We start from the raw sequence: 22,955 nt of genomic DNA, 5'->3' as shown, positions 1-22,955 counted from the left end.
CTTGCAGATCCTTAAGCCTTGGTCAGAACTAAATGCGGAATCTGTTAATATTTTTTCCAACTACTACCAAAGGAATGCCCTTTAAGTTTCCATAAATGCGTGGATTTTTTATTAATACAATTTTTATTTTTTGAATTCTTATTCGAAATTGGACATTAAATATTGCCATAAAATGAGTACAGTCTCTTGGCATACTAACAGCCATCATTACTGAGGGAAAGAAAGAGAATAACAACTAAGCAAGTTCATTTCTTTGTTTCGTTTTTTTCAAATGATACATTAAAAAAAATTTATTTATTTTTATAAATTACCAAGAATAAAAATTTCCATTCAATTTCCGAATTCTTAATCCAAATTGCACAATAAAAACTGCAATAAAATGAATGCAGTCTTTTGGCATACCAGCCACAGTCATTACTGAGAGAAACAAAGAGAATAACAACAAAGCAAGTTCGTTTCTTAAGTCTTTTGATTTAACCCCCTTCTATTTCTCTAAGCGCAGTGAGAACAACTGTATTGTTGTGATGAAAACATTCAATGCAAAAGGAGAGAGAGAGTCACACTGTAAGAGAGCACGACTATGAGATGTGTGTAGATTTTGCAGAGAGCACAAAATGCCGTTCTTTATGTTGTTGTTGGTGTACATTTAATATGGAGGACTTAAAAATAGGTTAGTTCAATATAAATAACTAGGTTCTTTCCATGCACTTGTCAAACAGGCAGACCCACTGAGTGGCTGGTTGACTGACTGGCAGTCGAACAGGCATTCATATCATTATCGCTGCTTGTCGTTATTTATGTACCGATGATTACAGCACTCAACAGGTTTTCTTTTCTGAAAGAAAAAAATGAAACTATTTTTTTCTCCTTCTCTGATGCTGCAAAGAAACCTGACAAAGAACCAAAAAGAATTAAAAAAAATTTTTTACAACCACTCACACAATATACAGTTTTATGAGTATATGTATGTATGTTTGTCTGTCTGAGAGTGTATGCTTCCTTGCAATCACTTACAATATGTGTTAAAGAACAGCAGCAACAAAAAAATTAAATTCGTACATATAACTGTAAGTTGTTCATTTGGCTGCTTTTGCGGTTTCATGTATCAATAATTCCTCTTATTTTAGGTTAAGCGGGAAGTTGCCAGTAAGAAGAAGAAAAACAAAAATAAATATATGAAATAAAACAGAAAGAAATCAGTTGTTGGCTGTTCAAGCAAAGAATTGTTTTTTTTCTCCTGTACATGTTGTTGGTGGATGGTTTGATACTACTGCTAGACATTCTTGTTCGGTTAGTCAGCCAGCCAGCTAGACTACAACATGCAATTATGGAGGAAGTTAACTGTTATTAGCTATTATCTTTTCGCTTTTGCCATACTTGGCAGGCCAGAAATTCGACACGCAAAAGAAAATAGAATCTAAAAAAAAAAGAAATTAGCCATTAAAGCATAACAAAATAAATTCAATTCAATATTTTCTTCTAAGGTATTACCAAATATTTTTTTATTGATTAATAACAATGTAAGGTGATGGACAATGGACACCACTCCCTAAAAAAATAAACTAAATTCCTCAAATGCCGCCATCAAATAACAGTTCAATAACCCAGATAGCCCACAAAATGGCCACCAACCACCCAGAGCCTCAAAATAAAATCCAACTAAACCGTTAAATAGTCTGTCTTACAAAAAAAATTCTAAAAAAGAAATTGCAAACAAATCGTATTCCTACCTCTTTCACACATATCACTCTTTGAAGTGTGTTAACCAAAAACAAACTAGTAACATTTATTTTTTTGGACTATCCAGACCAAAAAGTAACAACAACACCATCCATAGAAAAGAGTGCTAAACACGTACCAATTTAAAGTAATTGAAATTCTAAGGCAGTAGCTGTGTCCCACTTAACTTGGAAGAAGTAGAAGAAAAAAACCGACATAAATAAATAGTGAAATAGACAATCTTAACAAATTGTTATTCGAATCTTGTCGAAAAGAAATTTTAGAATCAAAGTATCTTCATTTGTCAATGACAAATCGAAAATAAATTTAGGCGGGTAAAAAATGTAGTTCAGAGGAAAGGGGCGATTTTTTTAATACCCTATGTTGTTTGGATTGGAATTCCAATGGCATTTTGGGTTTGAGGGGGAAAATATATATTTTTTTAATAGAATAGAAAAATACAGGAAAACGGTTTTATAAAAAATCCCTCTTCGATTTAGAAATAAATTCCAAATTTCGCTTAAGACTATTAAAAAATTTATAAGACTATGAAAAACTATAAAAACTGACACTTAAGACTTTAAAGATAATTTTTTCAATGTGGATTTTATTAAATTAATTCTTAATCATATTTATCTTCAAGTGGATTTTGAGCATCGATTCAAAATTTTTATTAAAAAATTACGTTAAGGCTCTAATATTTTCTGATTTTTTTAAGTATTAGGTTGGGAAAATAAGAAATCCATTATTTTTATGTGAAATATAGGACTATATTTAACATGCTTCGGAATGTCTGATTTGGGCCAAATATTCACCGTTTTGTTGTAAGATTTTTTGCCATTTTAAAGGTAACTTCATAATGCCTCTCTCATAGAAGTCCTGCTCTCTACTTGCAAAATTTTATCATTGCAATTCTTTATCATTAACGAAATTTTGCAATGCAAGAAAAAGGTTTGGTGCCAGGTCCGGACTGTTTGTCGGATGCATTAAAACTTCCCAACCAAGCTCCCTAAGTTTCTGGCGAGCGACTGTAGAAGTGTGTGGCCTAGCATTGTCCTGGTGGAAAACGACACCTCTCCTGTCTGGCAGTTTCTGGTCAATTACTATCTTCAAACGGTTGAGTTGATGACATTAGAGATCAGAATTTAGCGTTTGGCCATATCGAAGCAACTCATAATAAATAATTCCAATCTCACCAAATGCATAGCAGAACCTTCCTGGCCGTTAGTCCTGATTTGGCCACCGTTTGAGGTGCTTCACCGCTCTTTGACCACGATCGTTTTCGCACAGGGTTATCGTATGTGATCCATTTGTCATCTCCAGTCACCATCCGTTTAATAAATGGATCTATCTCATTCGCTTTGGCCAAGGCTTCGCAAACGGAAATTCGATCCATCCTATTTTTTCTGTTAATTGGTGCGGCACCCAAACATCGAGGTTCTTTTTAAATCCAGCTTTGTGTACATGGTTTAAAACCGTTTTATGGTAGATTTTTAGCTCCTGGGCTATGTTACGACTGCTAACATGCCGGTCAACTTCGATCATTTCTCCGATTTTATTGACATTTTCGACGATCGGCCTATCGGATTTCATTTTCCCCAACCAATTATTTAAAAATCCAAGTCTTCTAAAGATTATTTTTTCCAAGTGGACTTTTTACATTTTTCTTTTTCGAAATTTAGTTTTAAGCATCAATTTTTATTGATATTTTCTGTGACTAAAATCAATGTCTGGATTTTTAACAATATGTTTTCAAACATTATTTTTAGTATTGATTTTAAAAGAATTAAAAAAACTCACATCACAATCTTTAGTGTATCCCTTTCTTTTCACTTTCTTGTGAAATATTTATTATAAGATAAATCGTCTTTAAAAACTATTGATTTTACTAAAATATTAAATAAATTCCCATACTGCACTTTTAAGCTGCCCAGAGTCCAAAGATTCCGAAATTAAGATTACATTTTCTCAGAAAAAAATAAAAAAATAAAAAATTTCACTTTTTTTGCAAAACCCATAACAATGTTACGCCCTTTTATCAGTGATCCAATGAAAAAGCATAACCAATGTGCATACTTATGACCACTAGTGTAGCCATTAAAAATTGAAACTTTTCAAATCTCGGCCATAAGAAGAAATACAAAAAAAAAATTAAAAAAAAAAACAATACAAGAAAATCCCGAACAGGTCGGTATGTTTATTTATGACTTTAAGAAAAAAAAACACACACACACAATATTTGTATATGTGTGTGCAACCAGTTTTCTGAGTTGTAGTTTTAACTTTTTTTTTTTGAGTCGCAAGAAAACAACTTTGCTTTTGGAATTTCATTAATGCTTTTCACACACCACAACAGCAGCAGAAGACGAAGTCGAAGAAAAAAACGGTCATACTAGTCTCGGGCTTAGCCAGTCTTTCCACGTTACAGCAGCCGCAGCTGGTTAACCTTCGAAATATATAAAAATTAAATGTCAATTTGTTAAGATATGCGAGGTGGCTGACTGACTGCCTAACTGGCTGGCAGCTTTGTTCAACAACCAAAGAAATTCATTAAGAATGCTGTTTGGCTTACAAGAATGAAACCTGGTTGGTTGTTAGTGTTGAACAACAATTAGAACACTTGTGTTAAATACAAGAAATGTACAAAGACAAAAAACAATAAATGAATAAATCTGTGACAGTAAAAATGTTAATGACACATAGTCTATCTCATATTCTCACTTACACAAAATGCTTTAAATACACATAAAAAAACATTATTAACCAAGATAAATATCTTGTGATACTGGTATTATATACAAAGTATATGCTGCATATATAGATATATGAATAAGTATGTCACAAATGTCATAAATATGCCATAAAATCTACAAGCGTTATTTTTTCTTGTTGTTGTTAAAGAGTGTTTTATGCTTTATTTTTATTAATTTGAGGTCTCTTTTTTCACTTTCTTTTGTGAGCCACTGTCAAGATTTGCCGACAAGAGTAGCATTATTATTTGAGAACATGTTGTTTTGTTTTGTATTCCGAATCACTTAAGCCATAAAAGAAAACAATTCCACCGATTTCATTTATTTTTTCAGACAAGCTCCAGTTTTTCAACAAGCTTGTTAACAATAATCTATTTATGGCGATTTCTAAATTTATCTTAAGTGGTTTTTATGAGTCAACAGATTAATTTAAGTTCTTAAAGCATTTTGAGCACTATTTTTGTGGACTTTTAGTAGTTTAGTTAGATTTTTTTTTATCAAAAATTTGATTTTTATGATTTTTTTAGTTTAGATTTGTTTGCTTTATATAATTTTCTTCCTTGAATACGATCGAAAATAACGTCTTTAATAATAATATTATTAACGAATAAATATTATGTTGGGGAAAAATATATCCATTATTTTTATATGAACTATAGGACTTTATTTAACATGCTTTGGAATGTCCGATTTGGGCCAAATGTGCACCATTTTGTTGTATGCTTTGTTGCCATTTTAAAGGTAACTTCATAATGCCTTTTTCAAAGAAGTCGTGATCGCTATTTGCAAAAAAAAAACTCTAGTAGTCGATTTTCACAAACCTCCCTAGATACCAATTTTTTATCATTAAAGAAATTTTGCAATGCAAGAAAAAGTTGATAATCGCTTGGTGCCAAGTCCAGACTGTGTGGTGGATGCATTAAAACATCCCAACCAAGCTCTCGAAGTTTCTGGCGAGTCACTGCAGATGTGTGTGGCCTAGCGTTGTCCTGGTAGAACACGACACCTCTCCTGTTGGTCAATTCCGGCCGTTTCTGGTCAATTGCTATCTTCAAACAGTCCAGTTGTTGACAGAAGAGATCAGCATTTAGCGTTTGGTCATATGAAAGCAACTCATAATAAATAATCCCCTTTCAGTCCCACCTAATGCATAGCAGAACCTTCCTGGCCGTTAATCCTGGTTTGGCCACCGTTTGAGATGCTTCATCGCTCTTTGACCACTACCGTTTTCGCACAGAGTTATCATCGAGCTGCTTTTTGAGTCCAGCTTTGTTTTTATGGTTTAAAACAGTTTTATGGTCAATTTTTAGCTCCAGGGCGATGTAACGACTGCTAACATGTCGGTCAACTTCGATCATTCCCTCGATTTTATCAACATTTACAAAAGTTTACATAAAATCGGACGAAAATATATATGGGAGCTACATCTATATCTGAAACGATTTCTACGAAACTTAACAAAGATCATTCTAGACTCATTTCAGTACACCATGCTAAATTTCGTGCAATTCAAAAGAAATATAGGCGCTCTAGTGCACAATTTATATAAAATCGATCGAAAATATATATGGGCCAATTTCAATAGGGTTCGTTCTTGGGCCAAATTAGTGAGCTGTAAGTGTTCACAAAACTTAGCAAACATCATTCTAGACTGAATTCAGTATGCTATGCAAAATTTCGTGGAAATCAAAAGAAATATAGGATCTTTTAGTGCACAAACACATAAAATCGAAAGAAAATATACATGAGAACTGAATCGATTTTCGCCAATTTCAATAGAGTTCGTCCTTGGGCCGCCAAATAAATGAGCTGTACAAAATTTCATTCAATTCGGATTACAAATGCGACTTGTACATTGTTTATAATTTAACAACAACAGACGGACATAATACCCTGTACCATAGTGTGGTGAAGGGTTCTCAATTACGATAATGATAATTGCCAGCAAATTTTTGGTGACAGTGACTCACAAAAGAAAGTAAAATACCTCAAATCAATTTAAAATATTTAAATGACAAAATAACAAAGTAAAATAATTCTTTTAAATTTATTTCAATTTTCATATTCTTGTTCATATCCTCAAATTAATTATTATTTTTTATTTTGTCAACACTTAAAAAAAAATATTTTGACATTTATTTTATGAAAATGTTTGGAGATAACGCCAATTACTATATGGGTATTGTAAAGGATTTTGGAGGAATCTTAAACCTATAAATTTTGTTTTAAATGATTCATTTTCAATGACATGGTGAAATATTGAATATCATGGCTGTGGCAAAATCCCATTTAAAATTAATTGTTATGCATTTTTTACCAGCCACTGACATTCATTGTGATTTCAATAAACCATCATATCTCTGCTTATACCTTTAGTTTATAAAATAACTAACTGCCTAGTAAAACAATAATTTCATTTAAATGTTAAGAAGTTAAGCCAGCCAAGTCATTACCAGGCTACCATATTTATTAGGACAGGCCGGCTTTTAAACTTTGGAAATTGCAACAAATCTTACTTTCATTGCGTTGTTGTGATGTTGTTGTTATTATTGGATTTGTCGATTTGTTTGTTTGTTGTTTTTTGTTCAAATGACATTTATTTTTATTAAGAAATCCGACTTGTTGTTGGTCATAGCAAAAATAAAATTCAAGTTTAGTGATTTAGCCAACAGACCGTAGCCAAGGAAAGTTTCATTAACCACAGACGAATGTACCGGCACACAAACAAACGCACACACACACACACACAATTACTCCCATACAACAACGAGTCACACAAATAATAATAATAAAACACTGGGCAAGATTCCAATGAATTGTCATATTTAAAGTCTAGATTGACAGCTTTCATTACAAATCAATAAAACCTCCGATTCATTCATACCTACCACACTCCACCCTACCTCCCTTTATTATTCTCTCAACTTGCCACAAAATTCAATTTGAAACCAAATAACAAAAAAAAAAATGTCCCAAAAGTCAGCTAATTATGACAATGGTCATAACCGCCTAATTATGGTTCATAAAAGTACAAAAGAAAGAAATTTGTTGTTAATATTAATTTTCATTCTTTTCAATTGTTTTTCTTTTTTTTTTGTAGAAAACTAAGTAGAAAATCTTAGATCGGAAATACCTTCTAATTCATGTAGGAATAGAAAGTTTCGGGGTTTTTTTCTATTTCTTTTTTGATTGCCTTTCAATCGGTTTTGTTTTTGTTGTTGTTGTAATCAATGTTGTTGTGTGCATTGGGAGAGTAGTGACCATGCTATTGATAGGTTTTTACCGACAATGCCGATCGATCGACCGACCGACCGACCGTTATGTGGCATTACATTACGTTGCGCCTATGTTTAGCTATGCGTAGCATTTCGACCATCATCGTCGTCACCATCATTATGCGTTTGTGGTAATATTTACGAGTGGTGGACGTTTTGGACGGGGTTTTGTCGTTTGTATGTTTTTTTTGTTGTTGTTTGTTTCCAACTACCAATCCAACTAATTTTGTTGCAGTTATATTTAGTGTCGTTGTTTTTATTGTTGTTGGTTTTAGTTTTTTCTTTTGAGAAAGTGTTTAGGTGAAATTCTTTAACTAATCGTTGTAGACATATTTATTGGACAAGCAAAACAAATAAATATATATTTATATAGGTAGGTATATTTGTTTGTTTGGTTGTGTTTGTATGTGTTGTTGTGTATTGGTCATATACATTGTATGATTGTTGTTTTTTGTTTAGTTTTCTGTCTGTCTGCGCATGCGTATTTTTCGGTTTCATTTTCTTTTCATTGAAAACTAGCAAAGGAAAGTCCACCAGTCCCCACCATAAATGTAATCCAATGGTCAATCAAGACAAGCTTCTTTTTTTTTTGATATTTTGTTGTGATTTTATTACACGATATTATGTTCAAGAGATTAAAAATCAAAAATTTAATTTGAAAATATTTGAAAAAGGGTCAGAACAATTTAATATTTGAAAATACTGAAAATGTAAGACACATGAAGGGAAATCATTAAAAAATAATTTAGAAAAAAAAAACAAATATTGAAAAACTTCACAAAAATGTAAGAAAACAGAGTCCCGAAAATTAAAGTGGGAAAAAATACAACAGGAATAAATTTTATATTAGGTTGGGGAAAAAGAAATCCATTAGGCCAGTCGTTGAAAATGTCGATAAAATCAGTAAAATTATCGAAGTTGACAGGCATGTTTGCAGTCGTAAAAAGGCCCAGGAGCTGAAAATCGACAATAAAAACAATTTACAAAAAGCTGGATTCAAAAATAAGCTCGATGTTTGGGTGTCAAACCAATTAACAGAAAAAAGAAAAACAACGACACTAAAATAACATACGATAACCCTCAGCATCTCAAACGGTGGCCAAACGGCCAGGAAGGTTCTGCTATGCATTCGGTGGGACTGGAAGGGGATTATTTATTATGAGTTGCTTCCATATGGCCAAACGCTAAATTTTGATCTTTACTGTCAACAACTGGACCGTTTGAAGATAGCAATTGGCCAGAAACGGCCAGATCTCGCCAGCAAGAGATGTCCAGGATAATGCTAGGCCACACACATCGACAGTGACTTGCCAGAAACTTCGGGAGCTTGTTTGGGAAGTTTTAATGCATCCGCCATACACCAACGATCCGTCACCTTGGCACCAAGTGATTATCATCTTTTTTTGCATTGTAAAATTTCTTAATGATAAAAAATTGGTATCTAGGGAGGATTTGAAAATCGACTGTTAGAGTTTTTTTGCAAATAGCGAGCAGGACTTCTATGAGAGAGGCATTATTAAGTTACCTTTAAAATGACAACAAATCATACAATACCAAGGGGCCCAAATCGGACATTCCGATGCATGTTAAGTAGAGTCATATAGTTCATATAAAAATTATGGATTTATTTTTTTTTCTCCAATCTATTTTAATTCACTATTTTTTATTCAACCGTAATGTTATAATTTGAAGAAGCATCTCATTTTCTTATTTTTATTATATTCTAATTTTATATATTTTTTACTAATTTATTTTTTTATATTTTTTTATTCCAGGTTGGGAATTACGTGGTCTATATTGTTACAAATATTTCAATATCAAACATTCGTGGGAGAAAAGTGCCGAACTCTGCAGAAGGTAAGTTGAATATGCAATCAATTCAAATTTCTATTTTTCTCTAAAAATAATTTCCCTAAAAGACAATCAGGAGAAGTGGAAATTCTAAACCAAAAACTTCAAAGTACCAAAAATTGGTGGGTACCCTTAGACTGGCGTTATACCTAAAAGATAATCCGATATTGATAATTTTGGATAACATTACTTTTTATCCAATTGGAATCCCAAATATCATATTTCAGTTCAATTTTCTACCGATTAATAACCCAAAATATCAAACTACAGTCAATTCGTTTAGAAAAGTTGTAAAAAATCTTTAATATATCTAAAATCGGAAATTTCTTAAAAAATCGAAAATATGGAGGTTACGGCTATATGTGGGGGTTATACCAAAAATGGATTACAGGAAGCTTTTCTAACCAATAATTACCTAAAATATCAAATTACAGCCAACTCATATAGTTTTCAAGTTCCTCTACTGGACGTTTGGGACGTTGATACCATAAGCTTGGTCTTCTCGCGATTTACTGTCAGTCCCACATTGGCAGACTCCTTCACTATTTGTTCAACGGTGGCTGTTACCGCTCGCAATGTTCGTTTCATTATGTCGATGCCGTCGTCGTAGGCGAGTAACATATGCAATTTGGTTTATAGAGTGCCATTTCTGTTCACATGTACATATCGGATGACCTTTTCCAGCAGGATGTTAAAAAGCTCACACAACAAACTGTCACCTTGTCTGAGTCCTCGTTCGGTATTAAAGGGTACCGAGAGGTCATTTCCGACTTTAACTGCTGACCTTGTACCAGTTAAAGTTATCCTGCATAGCCGTATTAATTGTGAGGGAATGCCAAACGCGAATATGGCTTTAAGCACCTCTGAGCGGATTTGGCTGTCGAATGTGGCTTCATTGTCGACGAATAAGTCGAATATGTCGATGCGTTTTTCGTGGGTCTTTTCCAGGATTTGGCGCAGTGTGAAAATCTGGTATATGGTGCATTTGTCAGGTCTCAAGCCGCATTGGTATGTTCCAATATTGTCATTGACCATTGGCTTCAGTCGTTCAGACAGCACTTTATATGCGATGTGAAGGAGACTTATTGTTTTAACATAACGTCTTACCTCATTTTTTGTGCATGGGATACCGGATGCTGAGGTTCCAATCATTGGGAATGCCCCTTCCTCTAGCCAAATTGTACTAATCAGTTAGTGCATGCTCCTGATCAGCGTCTGACCACCCTTCTTGAATATTTCGCCTGGCAATACATAGACACCTGCTGCTTTAATATTCTTCAGCCGATTAAATGCTATTCTGACCTCATCTTGGCTAGGTGGTATACAATATATACCGTCATCTCTTATTGGTTACTACTTGATACCAGAAGCTTTGCAAAATTCTCCTTCCAGATCCTCAACACGCTGTATGTATCTGTCACCAGGTTTCCTTCACACCTTCGTTTCGGTGTTTTACTCGTTGGTAAAATTTTCGTACTTCGTTCTGACTCCTGTACATTTCGCCTGGCTCCCGCTCACGTTTTTCTTGTTCTTTTTTGTGAAATTAAAATCTTAATTTCAAATATAATCCTAAAATATGGGTGTGGAGCTTATCTTCTAGAGAAAGAAGATAACAAACCTTGATTTTTCAATTCTTACTAAAAAATAATTTCGTATCAGAAGATTTGAAAATTTGTTATTATATCAATGAGTTTCCCATTTTGCCCATTTTAAAAATGGCTAATTATATACAATCTGAATCGCTTATAATGTAGCCGTTTATGACGGCGAAAAAAATCTGTCAACAGGCCTTTCCAACTTTTTTTTTTAATTTTTATTTATCGACGTGTTTTTGGTAAAATTCTACCCGGACGAGTTCAAGTTACTACAATCCTCCGTTTATGTTAAAAAACAATTCATTTATTAATAGGCAACATTTTCTTCTTTAAATATTACATACAAAATTGTGCACTCAATTGTCCGCCTCTCCTCTGCTATCTTGTTAACAAAAAAGTTCCCCTGGTAACCAATCTCTATGATAACAGATTCCAAAAAAATTGTCACTAATTGACGTGGAGCTTTTAAATCATGGTAAAATATATACTTTTTTACCAATTAGTCTTTTCGTATTTTGCATAAATTGTTGGGTACAATGAACCGTAGTATATACGTATAAGAGTTTGTATGTGTGTGTGTGTTTGTGAGTTGGATTTTTTTTCGGGGTAATCATTACCACCACCATTTGTTACTGCATGCTAATGAGATATAGTTGTGTGTACTCACGCATTTATTTACGTTTAGGCTTTCACACAGTTGACAGTTGCTGGTGTTGTTGTTGGCGATGTTTTTTGTTGATTTAACGAAAGTTATTTTCTTTTTGGAATTTGTTTTTTCTATTGGTCTCTTAATTTTTGTTGTAATGTTTACACAATTGTTAAACAATTGTCAGTTTGTCAGTTTTGTGTTAAGGTGATAAATCTACCTTGATGACAACATAGAGGGGAACAAAGCGGGAGGAAGATAATTTAAAAAATTCATAAATTAACATAAAATCTTAATAACAGCTTCAACGTCTTGGTTTTTTTTTTGTCAATCAGTGGTATAGCTAATCGTTGAATTTTATTTTTAACCTTGCGGTTTTAAAGTTTTTGCATTAATATTTTATGGTTTATGCATTATTATTATATATGTGTGTGTGGATGTGTGTTGGTGCAAAAACTGGTCTTATTTTAAATTGCAAATTTTATGTATATGATTATTTTGACCATGACTCATTGTAATACAATGAAACATTGATTTCAGTTTTGATTTGTTCGATTTGATTTCCTAGTAAAACCCCAAAATCAAAACTGTGACTCATTTCGTTTTGGAGAAAGTGGGGTTTGTTTACGCTCAACAATTTCTAGGGAATTATTTTGACATACTATTCTTAAAGGTGGTGGATTTTGTTACTTCGTTACGAAATATAGAAGTGTGTTTAAAATTTAGTCAAATAAAAATATGTTAAAACCGCTTAGCCCTGAGGAAAATACCAAATTCGGATGAAGCAGTCATATTTTTATATTTTCAAAATATGCATCCTGAAGAATATATTTACAAAAATGTTAATAAGGAACTTCGAAATTTTCCACATAAATTTGTAATATTTCTAAGATGTTTTAGTATTGAAAAAGCATTGCCATCTTACTCGAAGTAGTCCCTCTGTTAGTTTCGTTAACTTAGTTTTTATTTCAGCTAAATAGACGATTGGTCTGCAGTAGCATTTGCCAAGTGATGGGGTGCCATCTATCGTTGTCTAGAAACTATCCCTCCCTGAATTTTGTGCAATGGTTGCTGTCCTTGAGTATTTAGTCTTGCAATTTTCCTCTAGGTGGCGCTCTCATGTCATTTCTATTTGAGTTTGGATAATAGAATGTCAAGGTTCGACCAGAGAAAAAAACAATAGACGCGTCTTTTTAATTTTTTAGGGACCTATAATAATAGGCATTGATTTTTTATATCCTCCACCAAAAGATGGAGTGTATATTAAATTTGTCATTCTGTTTGCAACACTTCGAAATATTGATCAGAATAAAATTCTATGTCGATTTACGCATGTCCGACTGTTTTTCTGTTAAAATCACTATAGAGATCGCAATAATTAAGGTAGTGCTCTGAAATTTTGCACAGACATTGCTAGCACTCATAAGATATTTGGCATTGCAAATGGGATAAATTGGTCCACGTTTTTGTGCCCCCATTTATCGGTAACCCCCAATATTCGGAATATTGGACACATTTTCCAACCGAATTTGGTGTAATTTTGTATTTTGGGTTCTCATAGTATAACATATATGCCTACCAAAAATTATTAACATTAGCGCAAGTTTTAGGGTAGACCCCATATAACGGTACCCCCCCAATTTCGATTTTTTGGGGATTTCGGACATGTTTTCCAACCGAATTGGTTGTAATTTGTTATTTTGGGTTCTCATTGTGGAACACAACTTTGTACCAAAAATTATTAATATTGACCTAAATTTCAGTGTAGCCCCCATATAACGATACCTCCCAATATTCGGTATTTTGGGGGTTTTTGACACGTTTTCCAACAGAATTGGCTGTAATTTAGTATTTTGGGTTCTCATTATGTAACACATCTTCGTACCAAAAATTATTAATATTGACCTAGGTTTCGGGGTAGCTTCCATATAACGGTACCCCCCATATTAGGTGTTTTGAGGATTTTGGACACGTTTTCCAACCGAATTGGCTGTAATTTGTTATTTTAGGTTCTCATTGTGTAACACATCTTCGTACCAAAATGTTTTAATATTGACCTAAATTTCAGGTTAGCCCCCATGTAACGGTACCCTCCAATTTTGATATTTTGAGAATTTCAATTATCTTTTTCTCATGTATTTCGTTCGGTATTCTATTTCTATCATAACATAAGTTTTCTCCCAGGAGCCCCCATTAATTTTAGATATTTTTAATGTCATCCTCATGATGGCCACTTTTACTTGTTTTTAAATATTTTTGTAGGGTGCACCAAAAACTTTTTTTAAGAAATCTATAACATGGTCATCGAAAATCTGATGCAGAAGCCAAATATAGGCAGAATATGATACCAAGATTTTCCTAATTAAATATTCAATGAAAAAATCGGATGCATAATGTTCCCATTACTTTTCACTTTTTTTCTAATTAATGATTTTAGAAAATAGATTTGAAAAAAAGAATAAAGAAGTTTTCCCGAAAACTTTCTCCAGGCAACACACTATAAGACCTTTTATGCTAATAGCAAGAAAAACAATACATTCTCTTTGAAAAAATCAAAATAAAATCTAACACTGTTTTATCTTTTAAGTTAATCATATACCGAATAAAACAATACCCAAGAAATGCGAATAGCTAATAAAAAAATATTAATCACCTGTTGATAATAGGAAAATATAAGCGATAGATAACATAACCCATTTTTTTCATTTTCATAAATTCTTTCTCCAATATTCTATCATCATTGAAAAGGTGGTATCTCTAACTCAACATCGTCATATGAGTTTTAAAACGCGGCATATCATCATCACATTACTGGAATGTGTTATTTAAATTAAGTGTTAACATGGGGTAGAATAATGCGAACCAACAACAACTTTCCATTTAGGTTTTATGTTTGTATTTTCCCCCACCCCTCGTTTTTCTCTCTTTCTCTCTCTTGAGGCATCTTCTTTTTTACATGAATAACAATTCTACAATAAAAGAAAGTGTTTTGATTTTTGGTCAACCACCAGCCAGTCAGCCGACCAACCACCAACAACTAAATGCTTTCAAAACAAATAATGAATGAAAGAAAATGATGAAAAAAATTGAAAACATTTTTTTTTGAACCTGTTGTTAACCTAAATAACATGAAAAAAATTAACATACCAGAGATTCTAACCACAATGACTTACCAATGTTAATTTGTTGTTTTTTTTCATAAGACTCAACACAACTCATACAAATTAATGAGAGAGTGAGTGAGAGTACTTAACAAAACCCCAACCCAACAAAAATTATGCCAATGAATAAAACCAACCAACAAAAAACCCCAAAGAGCCACTTGTAAAATATAAAGAGCAAATGCTGTTAATGTGTGTGAGAGCGATAGTGAGAGTAATTTAAGTATAAAGGTCATGAGGATGTTGGTGATGATGTTCTTCTTCTTAATAAAATTACACACAAACAATCGTCGGACAATCATCAACATCATCGTCATCATCATCATAATGCCATGCCATCACACACACACTCCAATATTCACATTTAACCATTCAAAAAGACTTACAGACAGTCTGATGCGAAATACGAAAAGGAAAATAAGCTCTATAAAGAAATAAGAAGAAGATTCAAAACTGCCACTTGATTACTCACAATGGCCAAGCAGTCCATCCCCCTCTCAATGTCAGTACATTCATATTTCGATTACTCACACACACTCAACATAGTTATATACAATATCATCTTATAAATTTATATTTTATTTATTTTGTTTGTTTTCTTGTTTTGTATGTATGTCATATAGATTATGGCCATTGTATTCGATTACAAATGTTTCATTAATATTGAATATCGAAGATGAAGATTTTTTTCCCCTATTGTTATACAATTTGTGTGCGTACACTCCCCAACATTTATATAAGGGCTTTAGTTCGAGATTATAATAATGGTATTGATATGGTGGTTATCTAATACTTATGACTGGGAAAAATTTAGCAACAATAAAAAGGGAGTTTAAAAAAAAAAAACAAATGATAAGACTTTGAAACAAATATAAGTATTCCATTTCAGCTCAATATCATTCTAGAAAATATTGATTAACCTAATTTAAAATATTTCTAAAATAAGTCTATTGGTCCTACATTTGCTATGTATGCTTTAATTGTCGATCAATTGTTTTTCAGATTTTTTAATTCTAATTTACTTCAGTTTTTGAATTGGCTATACTTTATCCATTTTCTTAATGTTCATAACTTTATTACAGTCGGAATTATTTATAACCATACCGTTTATAGCTACCTATTGGATATAACGACTGTATCGAAAGTCCCGAGCAAAGATCTGGCTCTTATTTGACATCGACCAATCTCATTATAAGCGATTTTGACTGTACATGACTATTTATTACAAGAAGTGTTGATTTAAAACATGACTATATAATAGCCACTTTTTAAAATAACCCTAATTTTTTTTTAAATTGTTAAGCCGATTTTCAAACAGGGTTCTCCATTGAGTATAATCAAAATTACTTTACACAATAAAAATTAAATTAATTAAACAATAAAAAATCTAAAATATATCCTAAGATGTACTATGTTAAATTGGTACCCTATTTTGAATATTTTAGGTACTCTTTATGATGCAGTTAAAAAAAATCCTTTACATGACTTTAACATTTATTCCAGAGAACTTTATAATTTTTTTTAGTTGTTATTGTTGTTGACCTTTAACAACATTTCGATGTCATCAGCCTTTTTATATTTCTCAAGGCTCAAAACCTGTAAACAGACAGGAACATGTTCTGTTTTATTTATGTTTCACTTCCAGTTAGTGTCGTTGTAATTTACAACTGACTTTGCGAGTACAAACAAACAAAACATGATGTTATCTAGAAGGGTAACAAGTACGACAAATCAAGAAGAAGAAAAATGAAACAAGCTGGATATTAGGGTGAGAGCCACAATGGACATTTAGGTAGTGACTCTCGAAAAGAATGTTGGAGAAACAGGAAGTAAAAATGTTATCAATGACAATAAATATCAATAACTAGACATTGGGGTGGGACGATTCTCATGAATAATGTTGTTAAATGTTCGATAAAAATCTAAATTTTTCAATAATATTTAATTTCAGTAAAGAGAACGTATACGTTATGTCAGCGCTAATACGAACCAAGGTACGATTTACGAAGTTTGCAGAAATGTTATCCATGACAACAAATATCAATATCATGGCATTAGGGTAGATCGATTTTGAGGACAAATATTGTTACATTTTCAATCAAATTCAATTTTTTCAATAATATTTAATTTCAGTAATGTTAGCGTATACGTTATGTCAGCACTAATACGTACCCAGGTACTATTTACGAAGTTTGCAGAAATGTTATCCATGACAACAAATATCAATATCATGGCATTAGGGTAGATCGATTTTTAGGACAAATATTGTTAAATTTTCAATCAAATTAAATTTTTTCAATAATATTTAATTTCACTAATGTTAGCGTATACGTTATGTCAGCACTAATACGTACCCAGGTACGACTTACGGTTTAAACTTAGACAAAATATTTGTCGTATAGCAAAAAAATCCCAATAAGTTAAAATCTATATTAAATTTGTCATTCCGTAACCCGCAATATTACTACCAATTTTAATTTTGCACCGTACGACCTTCTCATAAATTATATATATATATATATATATATATATTCTTGATCAGAATAAAATTCTATGTCGATTTACGCATCGATTTACGTCTATCTGTCGAAATCACTATAGAGATCGCAATCTTTAAGATAGAGCTATGAAACCTGGCCAGACATTGCTAGCACTCCTAGGATTTTTGGTATTGCAAATGGGATATATCGGTCCACGTTTTGGTATAGTCCCCATTTAAAGTTACCCCCCAATATTCGGTATTTTGGTGGTTTTAGACTCGTTTTTCAACGGCTGTAATTTACTATTTTGGGTGCAGATTTTGTAGCACATCTCCATACCAAAAATTATTAATATTGACAGGCCCCATATAACCGTACACCTTATTATTCGACATTGCGGGGATTTTGGACACGTTTTTCAACCGAATTGGCTGTAATTTGATATTTTGGATTCTCATTGACCAACGTTTCAGGGTATTGTGGGGATTTTGGGCACGTTTTTCACTCGGATTGCCTGTAATTTGTATAGCCTTTGACATAGCCTTTATATAAAGGTTCCGCACCATTTTCATTTTATTTTTGTATCGATGTTTTTATAATTAGGCATATCGGGGTTTGAGCAAATAAAATTGATCTCTGTAAAAATTGTTCATAGAGGTCAATGTTGTGACTTAATAAAAACCTCCTCGATTTTTTGAAAATATGCCTAGGATAATGAAATACGTAAAATGAGGCAGAACTATCTTTAGCGGGGTATGTCAAAGGATTATTTTTAAAATATTTTATACCAGAAGGTTTTTTATACTTTAAGAAAACCTTATAATAATATAGCAAATTCAGTTCAAAATGAGGTTAGGGTCTTTAAAATACTCTATAGGTTTATAAGCGAGCAAAAAAAGACGTTTGCTCCCTTATAAAACTCTCTTAACTGAATTGGCAATATTATCATTCCATTTTTTTATATCCCTGGTATAAAAATATTTTTTAAAGTAAACCTTTGACATAGTCCCCATATAAATGTCCAAAATTATCCTAGGTGCATTATCCAAAGAATTCGGGTTGATCCTGTCGTTAAAGAGGTATTGAATGTTCCAGCCTCTCATTTAGGTTTCTAGGAGAATAATAAAAACTCATAGCAGATTTTTTAAAGTAGGCCCATGTTCTGACCTAGACATAAAAAACTCTGACGTTAGATACTTTTTCCAGATTTGTTATATTCCAAAAATACTTGTAAGTAAGATATTTGAGTGAGATTCCTCCAGTAAAAATTTGTTAAGTCTTTCGTCGACACACACAATTAGTCTTTATAAAATGATACCAGGCCAAAAAATGATCAACAGGATTTCAAAACCTCTAATGCTTCAATAAAAGATAAAACATCGGGTTTCTTTTCATTAATTTATGTACTAATTAAAAGACCAATCAAAATACCAATCATAATACCTCATAAATTTTGAATTTTCTTTTTAAGGTCAAATTATATTTATGTTCACTTCTGTGATGAATAAATATAAACGCATATAATTATGGGAAATGTCCAATACTTCGAATTAATAATTACTTTTATTATTTACCTATTGTTTTAGGTTTTTTAAGAAAAGTCAATTTTCCAGATCATTAACTTTTTTAAAAACATCAATATTACTACTGTTTAAAATTCAGCTCACATTAAAAAGGTCCTTATTTTTTTATTTCATTCTTCTCTCCCCAACACCCAATTCCCTTTCTCCTGCTAAATAAGCAGTACTTACTTTAATTAAATTACAAAGAAATCATTCAATACACATCATTCAAATTTGAAAGAATACTTTATTGTATTTTCCTTTTAAATACTGTCTATAATAAGTGTCTAGACCATGAATCAACAACAACGACAACTGACACAAATTTTGCCGTTCTCTCTTTTCCCTTCGCTAATAAATTCAACAAGTTTAATTGACTTCTAAAAACAATTAAATTGAAATAAGGCGCCATAAATAATGTAACATCATAAAATATGGAATTTTATGGCTCGTTTTTTTATTTTTTTTTTATTTAGCAAAACATTCTTATGATAGACAGTCAGTGTAGCACTCACACACACACACGTACATTTCTCCATACTCTCTGAAGGAAAAAAGTGACAAACCTTAATATTATGACTACTTAGATATGTATGAGCAAGTAAATCCTCATCATCGCACAATAAAATGAATATTTTATTAAACGAAGAAAACCAAACAAAACAAAAAATGCCTCAGAATTGCTGTTAAAATTTTCCTTTCGTTTAAAGCATTTAAACGGCAGCAACAACTTTTCTTTGGTAGTGTGGTTGTTGTTGGCCCGAATGTCTTTATTGTTGTCATCTACATTGTCGTTCATGGTTAATACAATTCGGGTCTTTAAGGCATGGCTGGCTTGGTCAGGCAGGCAATTGTTTTCTCGTACTGCTGCTGCTTCTGATGATGATTACCTTGGAAGTGTCCATAGGAAAAATTTCAGTCATTGTGGTGTGGCCGTCGTCATTGTTGTGTGAATGGCTGGTTGGCCATCTGTGTGTGTGTATGTGTGAATGCCATTGAATGTGGCATCACGTTTTTTGTTTGTTGTTGTGGTTGCTGGTAATTCTTGCCTCATATATTGGAAATGAAAGTTTATATTCCACGTACGTGTGTGTGTGGCCAGAGAGCAGCACTAAAATATACTTACTTGTGAACATGCCGTACATTCATTCATACATACATCCATATGTCAGAGTTAATGTTTTCTTATAGCTGTATGAATGTACTTTATAAGCAGTTAGTGTGGCTGTGTATGTGTGTGTATTTCTATCTGTTCGAGTATTCCATTGTTAACCCGTCGTCTTTCATATTTGGGCCAACAATTATGAACATATGAAAATATGTTTTTTCTGAAAAGAAAAAAAATAAATAAAAATATGTGAATGTTCTGCAACAACAAAAGGCACTCTCCCTTTCTAAGATTCTCTGTTTATGTGGGTTATAAAGATTTCTCCTTCTTAAGCAGATACCCTACAGCGAGGTGTGCAAAGTTGACGAGTCATAAAAAATATTATTATAGAAGAAGACGTTAATAATTATTACATTAGGAACATCTGTTCCTTATGAAAAAATGTCTGTTCTAGAAAAAATTTTATTTAAAAATCCTCTCCTTATATAGGCCTTTGAAAAATATCCTTTTTTAAATCCATGTCTTATATAGGCCTTGCAAAATAAATTTTTAAAAAAAATCCACGCCTTATATAGGCCTCCGAAAAATATTCTTTTATTAATCCACGCCTTATAGGTCGGAACATGGGCCTATGTAGATATTTTTTACTCACCAGGAAGCTTCAATTACAAATTACAGTATCTTCGGTTTGAAAGTGTGTGCTGATCCTCTATAGGCTATAAAAAATTCGTTATGACCGGTAAAACTGGCCTTGTTTCATGGGTCATAAAAGAAATATTAAAACTAAAATAGAAAGTAGTATTCATTTATTTTTTATAGCTAAGAAATAATATTGTCCTCCAATACCTCCACCCACCCTCAATAACAAACTTTTAACCTCTTCATCAATTAATTATATTTCTTTGTTTCCTTTCTCTTTTCAGATATGGTGCTGAATTAGTTGCCATCGATAATTATGCTGAAAATAACAACACCCTATCGATAGCCCGCCTCAATGATCCCAATCATCGGGCATCGGATAAGTACTGGCTCGGTTTAGCCTCCTTGGATGAGTTGCGTACCAATACCCTAGAATCAGCATCGGGAGCTTTAATTTCCCAATATTCTGGTTTCTGGTCATTGCATCAACCTAATCCCCAGTCGGGAGAATGTGTTGCCGCCACATTCACCTCTGTCATTCAATCCTGGAATTTGGGTACTTGTGAAAGTCTATTGCCCTTTATGTGTCGTGCCTCTGCCTGCCCCTTGAATTCCATTCACTGTGCCAATGGTAAATGTGTCAATCAAAGTTTCAAATGTGATGGTTCCGATGATTGTGGTGACGGTTCCGATGAATTGGATTGCCCAGCTCAATGTCATTATCACATGCAATCTGGTGGTGATGTTATTGAATCTCCTAATTATCCTCATAAATATGGTGCCTTATCGAAATGCAAATGGACTTTGGAGGGTCCTTTGGGTAGCAACATTATTTTGCAATTCCAAGACTTCGAAACTGAAAAGACCTTCGATACTGTACAAGTTTTGGTTGGTGGCCGTACTGAGGAGAAATCTGTATCTCTGGCCACTTTGAGCGGTAAACATGATTTGACCACCCAACCCTTGGTGTCGGCCTCGAATTTCATGATTGTCAAATTCACCTCGGATGGTAGTGTGGAACGTAAAGGTTTCCGTGCCACATGGAAAACGGAATCTAAAGTATGCGGTGGCACCTTGAAGGCAACTTTGCAGCGCCAAACCCTTACCAGTCCCAACTATCCCAAACAATACCCCGGTGGTTTGGAGTGCCTGTACATCATTAAGGCCCAACCTGGACGCATTATTTCCATTGAAGTTGATGATTTAGATATTGTTGATGGACGCGATTATATGCTAATACGTGATGGTGAATCTCCCATGAGCCGTCCCATTGCCAAGTTGACCGGCAAGACAGCCAATAATGAAAAGGTCATTATCTCCACCGGAAATGCTTTGTATTTGTATTTCAAATCGAGTTTGGGAGATTCTGGCAAGGGTTTCAGTTTACGTTATATTCAAGGTTGCAAGGCCACCATTACCGCCCGTAATGGTACTGTCACATCGCCTGCCTTTGGTTTGGCTGATTATCCCAAAAATCAGGAATGTTATTTCACCATTCGCAACAGTATGGGTTCACCGTTGTCTTTGAAATTCGTTAAATTCATGGTCCACAAGAGTGATAATGTTCAGGTCTACGATGGATCTTCAACATCGGGATTGCGTTTGCATTCGGGAGATGGTTTCACCGGTACCGCTGTGCCCAAATTGACTTTGACTGCTTCTTCAGGAGAAATGTTGATTAAATTCACTTCGGATGCTTTGCATAATGCTGCTGGGTAAGTTGGGAAACAATTTTTTTTTTCAATGGCCATAGATAATTTATCTAATCACAAAATTTATCTATAATTTAAAAAAAAGGAAAAAATAAATTATTAATCAGTCTAGATAACGTTTTACCATTTTAGATAAATTATCTAATAATTGGATAACTTATCCAAGGGCCTAGATAACCTGTTAAAACTTCTAGATAAATATAACATTGAAACTAACCCTTCTTTTACCTTCTTCCCTTACAGATGGTCCGCCACATTCTCTGCTGATTGTCCTGAATTGCAACCTGGCATTGGTGCCTTGGCTTCCAGCCGTGATACTGCCTTTGGAACTGTTGTAACCTTCACCTGTCCCATTGGCCAGGAATTTGCCACCGGTAAAAGTAAAATTGTAACTGAATGTTTGAAGGGTGGTAACTGGAGTGTATCCTATATTCCCAAATGTCAAGGTAAGATACTT

At 33.2% G+C, this 22,955-nt stretch overlaps 1 protein-coding gene across 4 annotated transcripts in view; it reads left to right on the top strand.

Moving 5' to 3' along the window:
• Nucleotides 1-22,955, top strand: part of LOC133331029 (sushi, von Willebrand factor type A, EGF and pentraxin domain-containing protein 1) — a 39,133-nt gene that overhangs the window by 5,749 nt on the left and 10,429 nt on the right. For all 4 annotated transcript variants that reach the window (XM_061539432.1, XM_061539431.1, XM_061539430.1 and 1 more), the window contains exons 2-4: nucleotides 9,520-9,601; nucleotides 21,071-22,501; nucleotides 22,742-22,944. In XM_061539432.1, coding sequence (XP_061395416.1) covers nucleotides 9,520-9,601; nucleotides 21,071-22,501; nucleotides 22,742-22,944 — 1,716 coding nt within the window. The remainder of the gene's footprint in view (nucleotides 1-9,519; nucleotides 9,602-21,070; nucleotides 22,502-22,741; nucleotides 22,945-22,955) is intronic.

Source organism: Musca vetustissima, unplaced genomic scaffold (genome assembly GCF_032173495.1).
Source record: "Musca vetustissima isolate MV318-11 ecotype Yass unplaced genomic scaffold, APGP_CSIRO_Mvet_v1 utg12485, whole genome shotgun sequence".
Classification (NCBI taxonomy): domain Eukaryota; kingdom Metazoa; phylum Arthropoda; class Insecta; order Diptera; family Muscidae; genus Musca; species Musca vetustissima.
The sequence above is the reverse complement of the archived record's forward strand: the minus strand, read 5'-3'. Positions and strand labels throughout refer to the sequence as shown.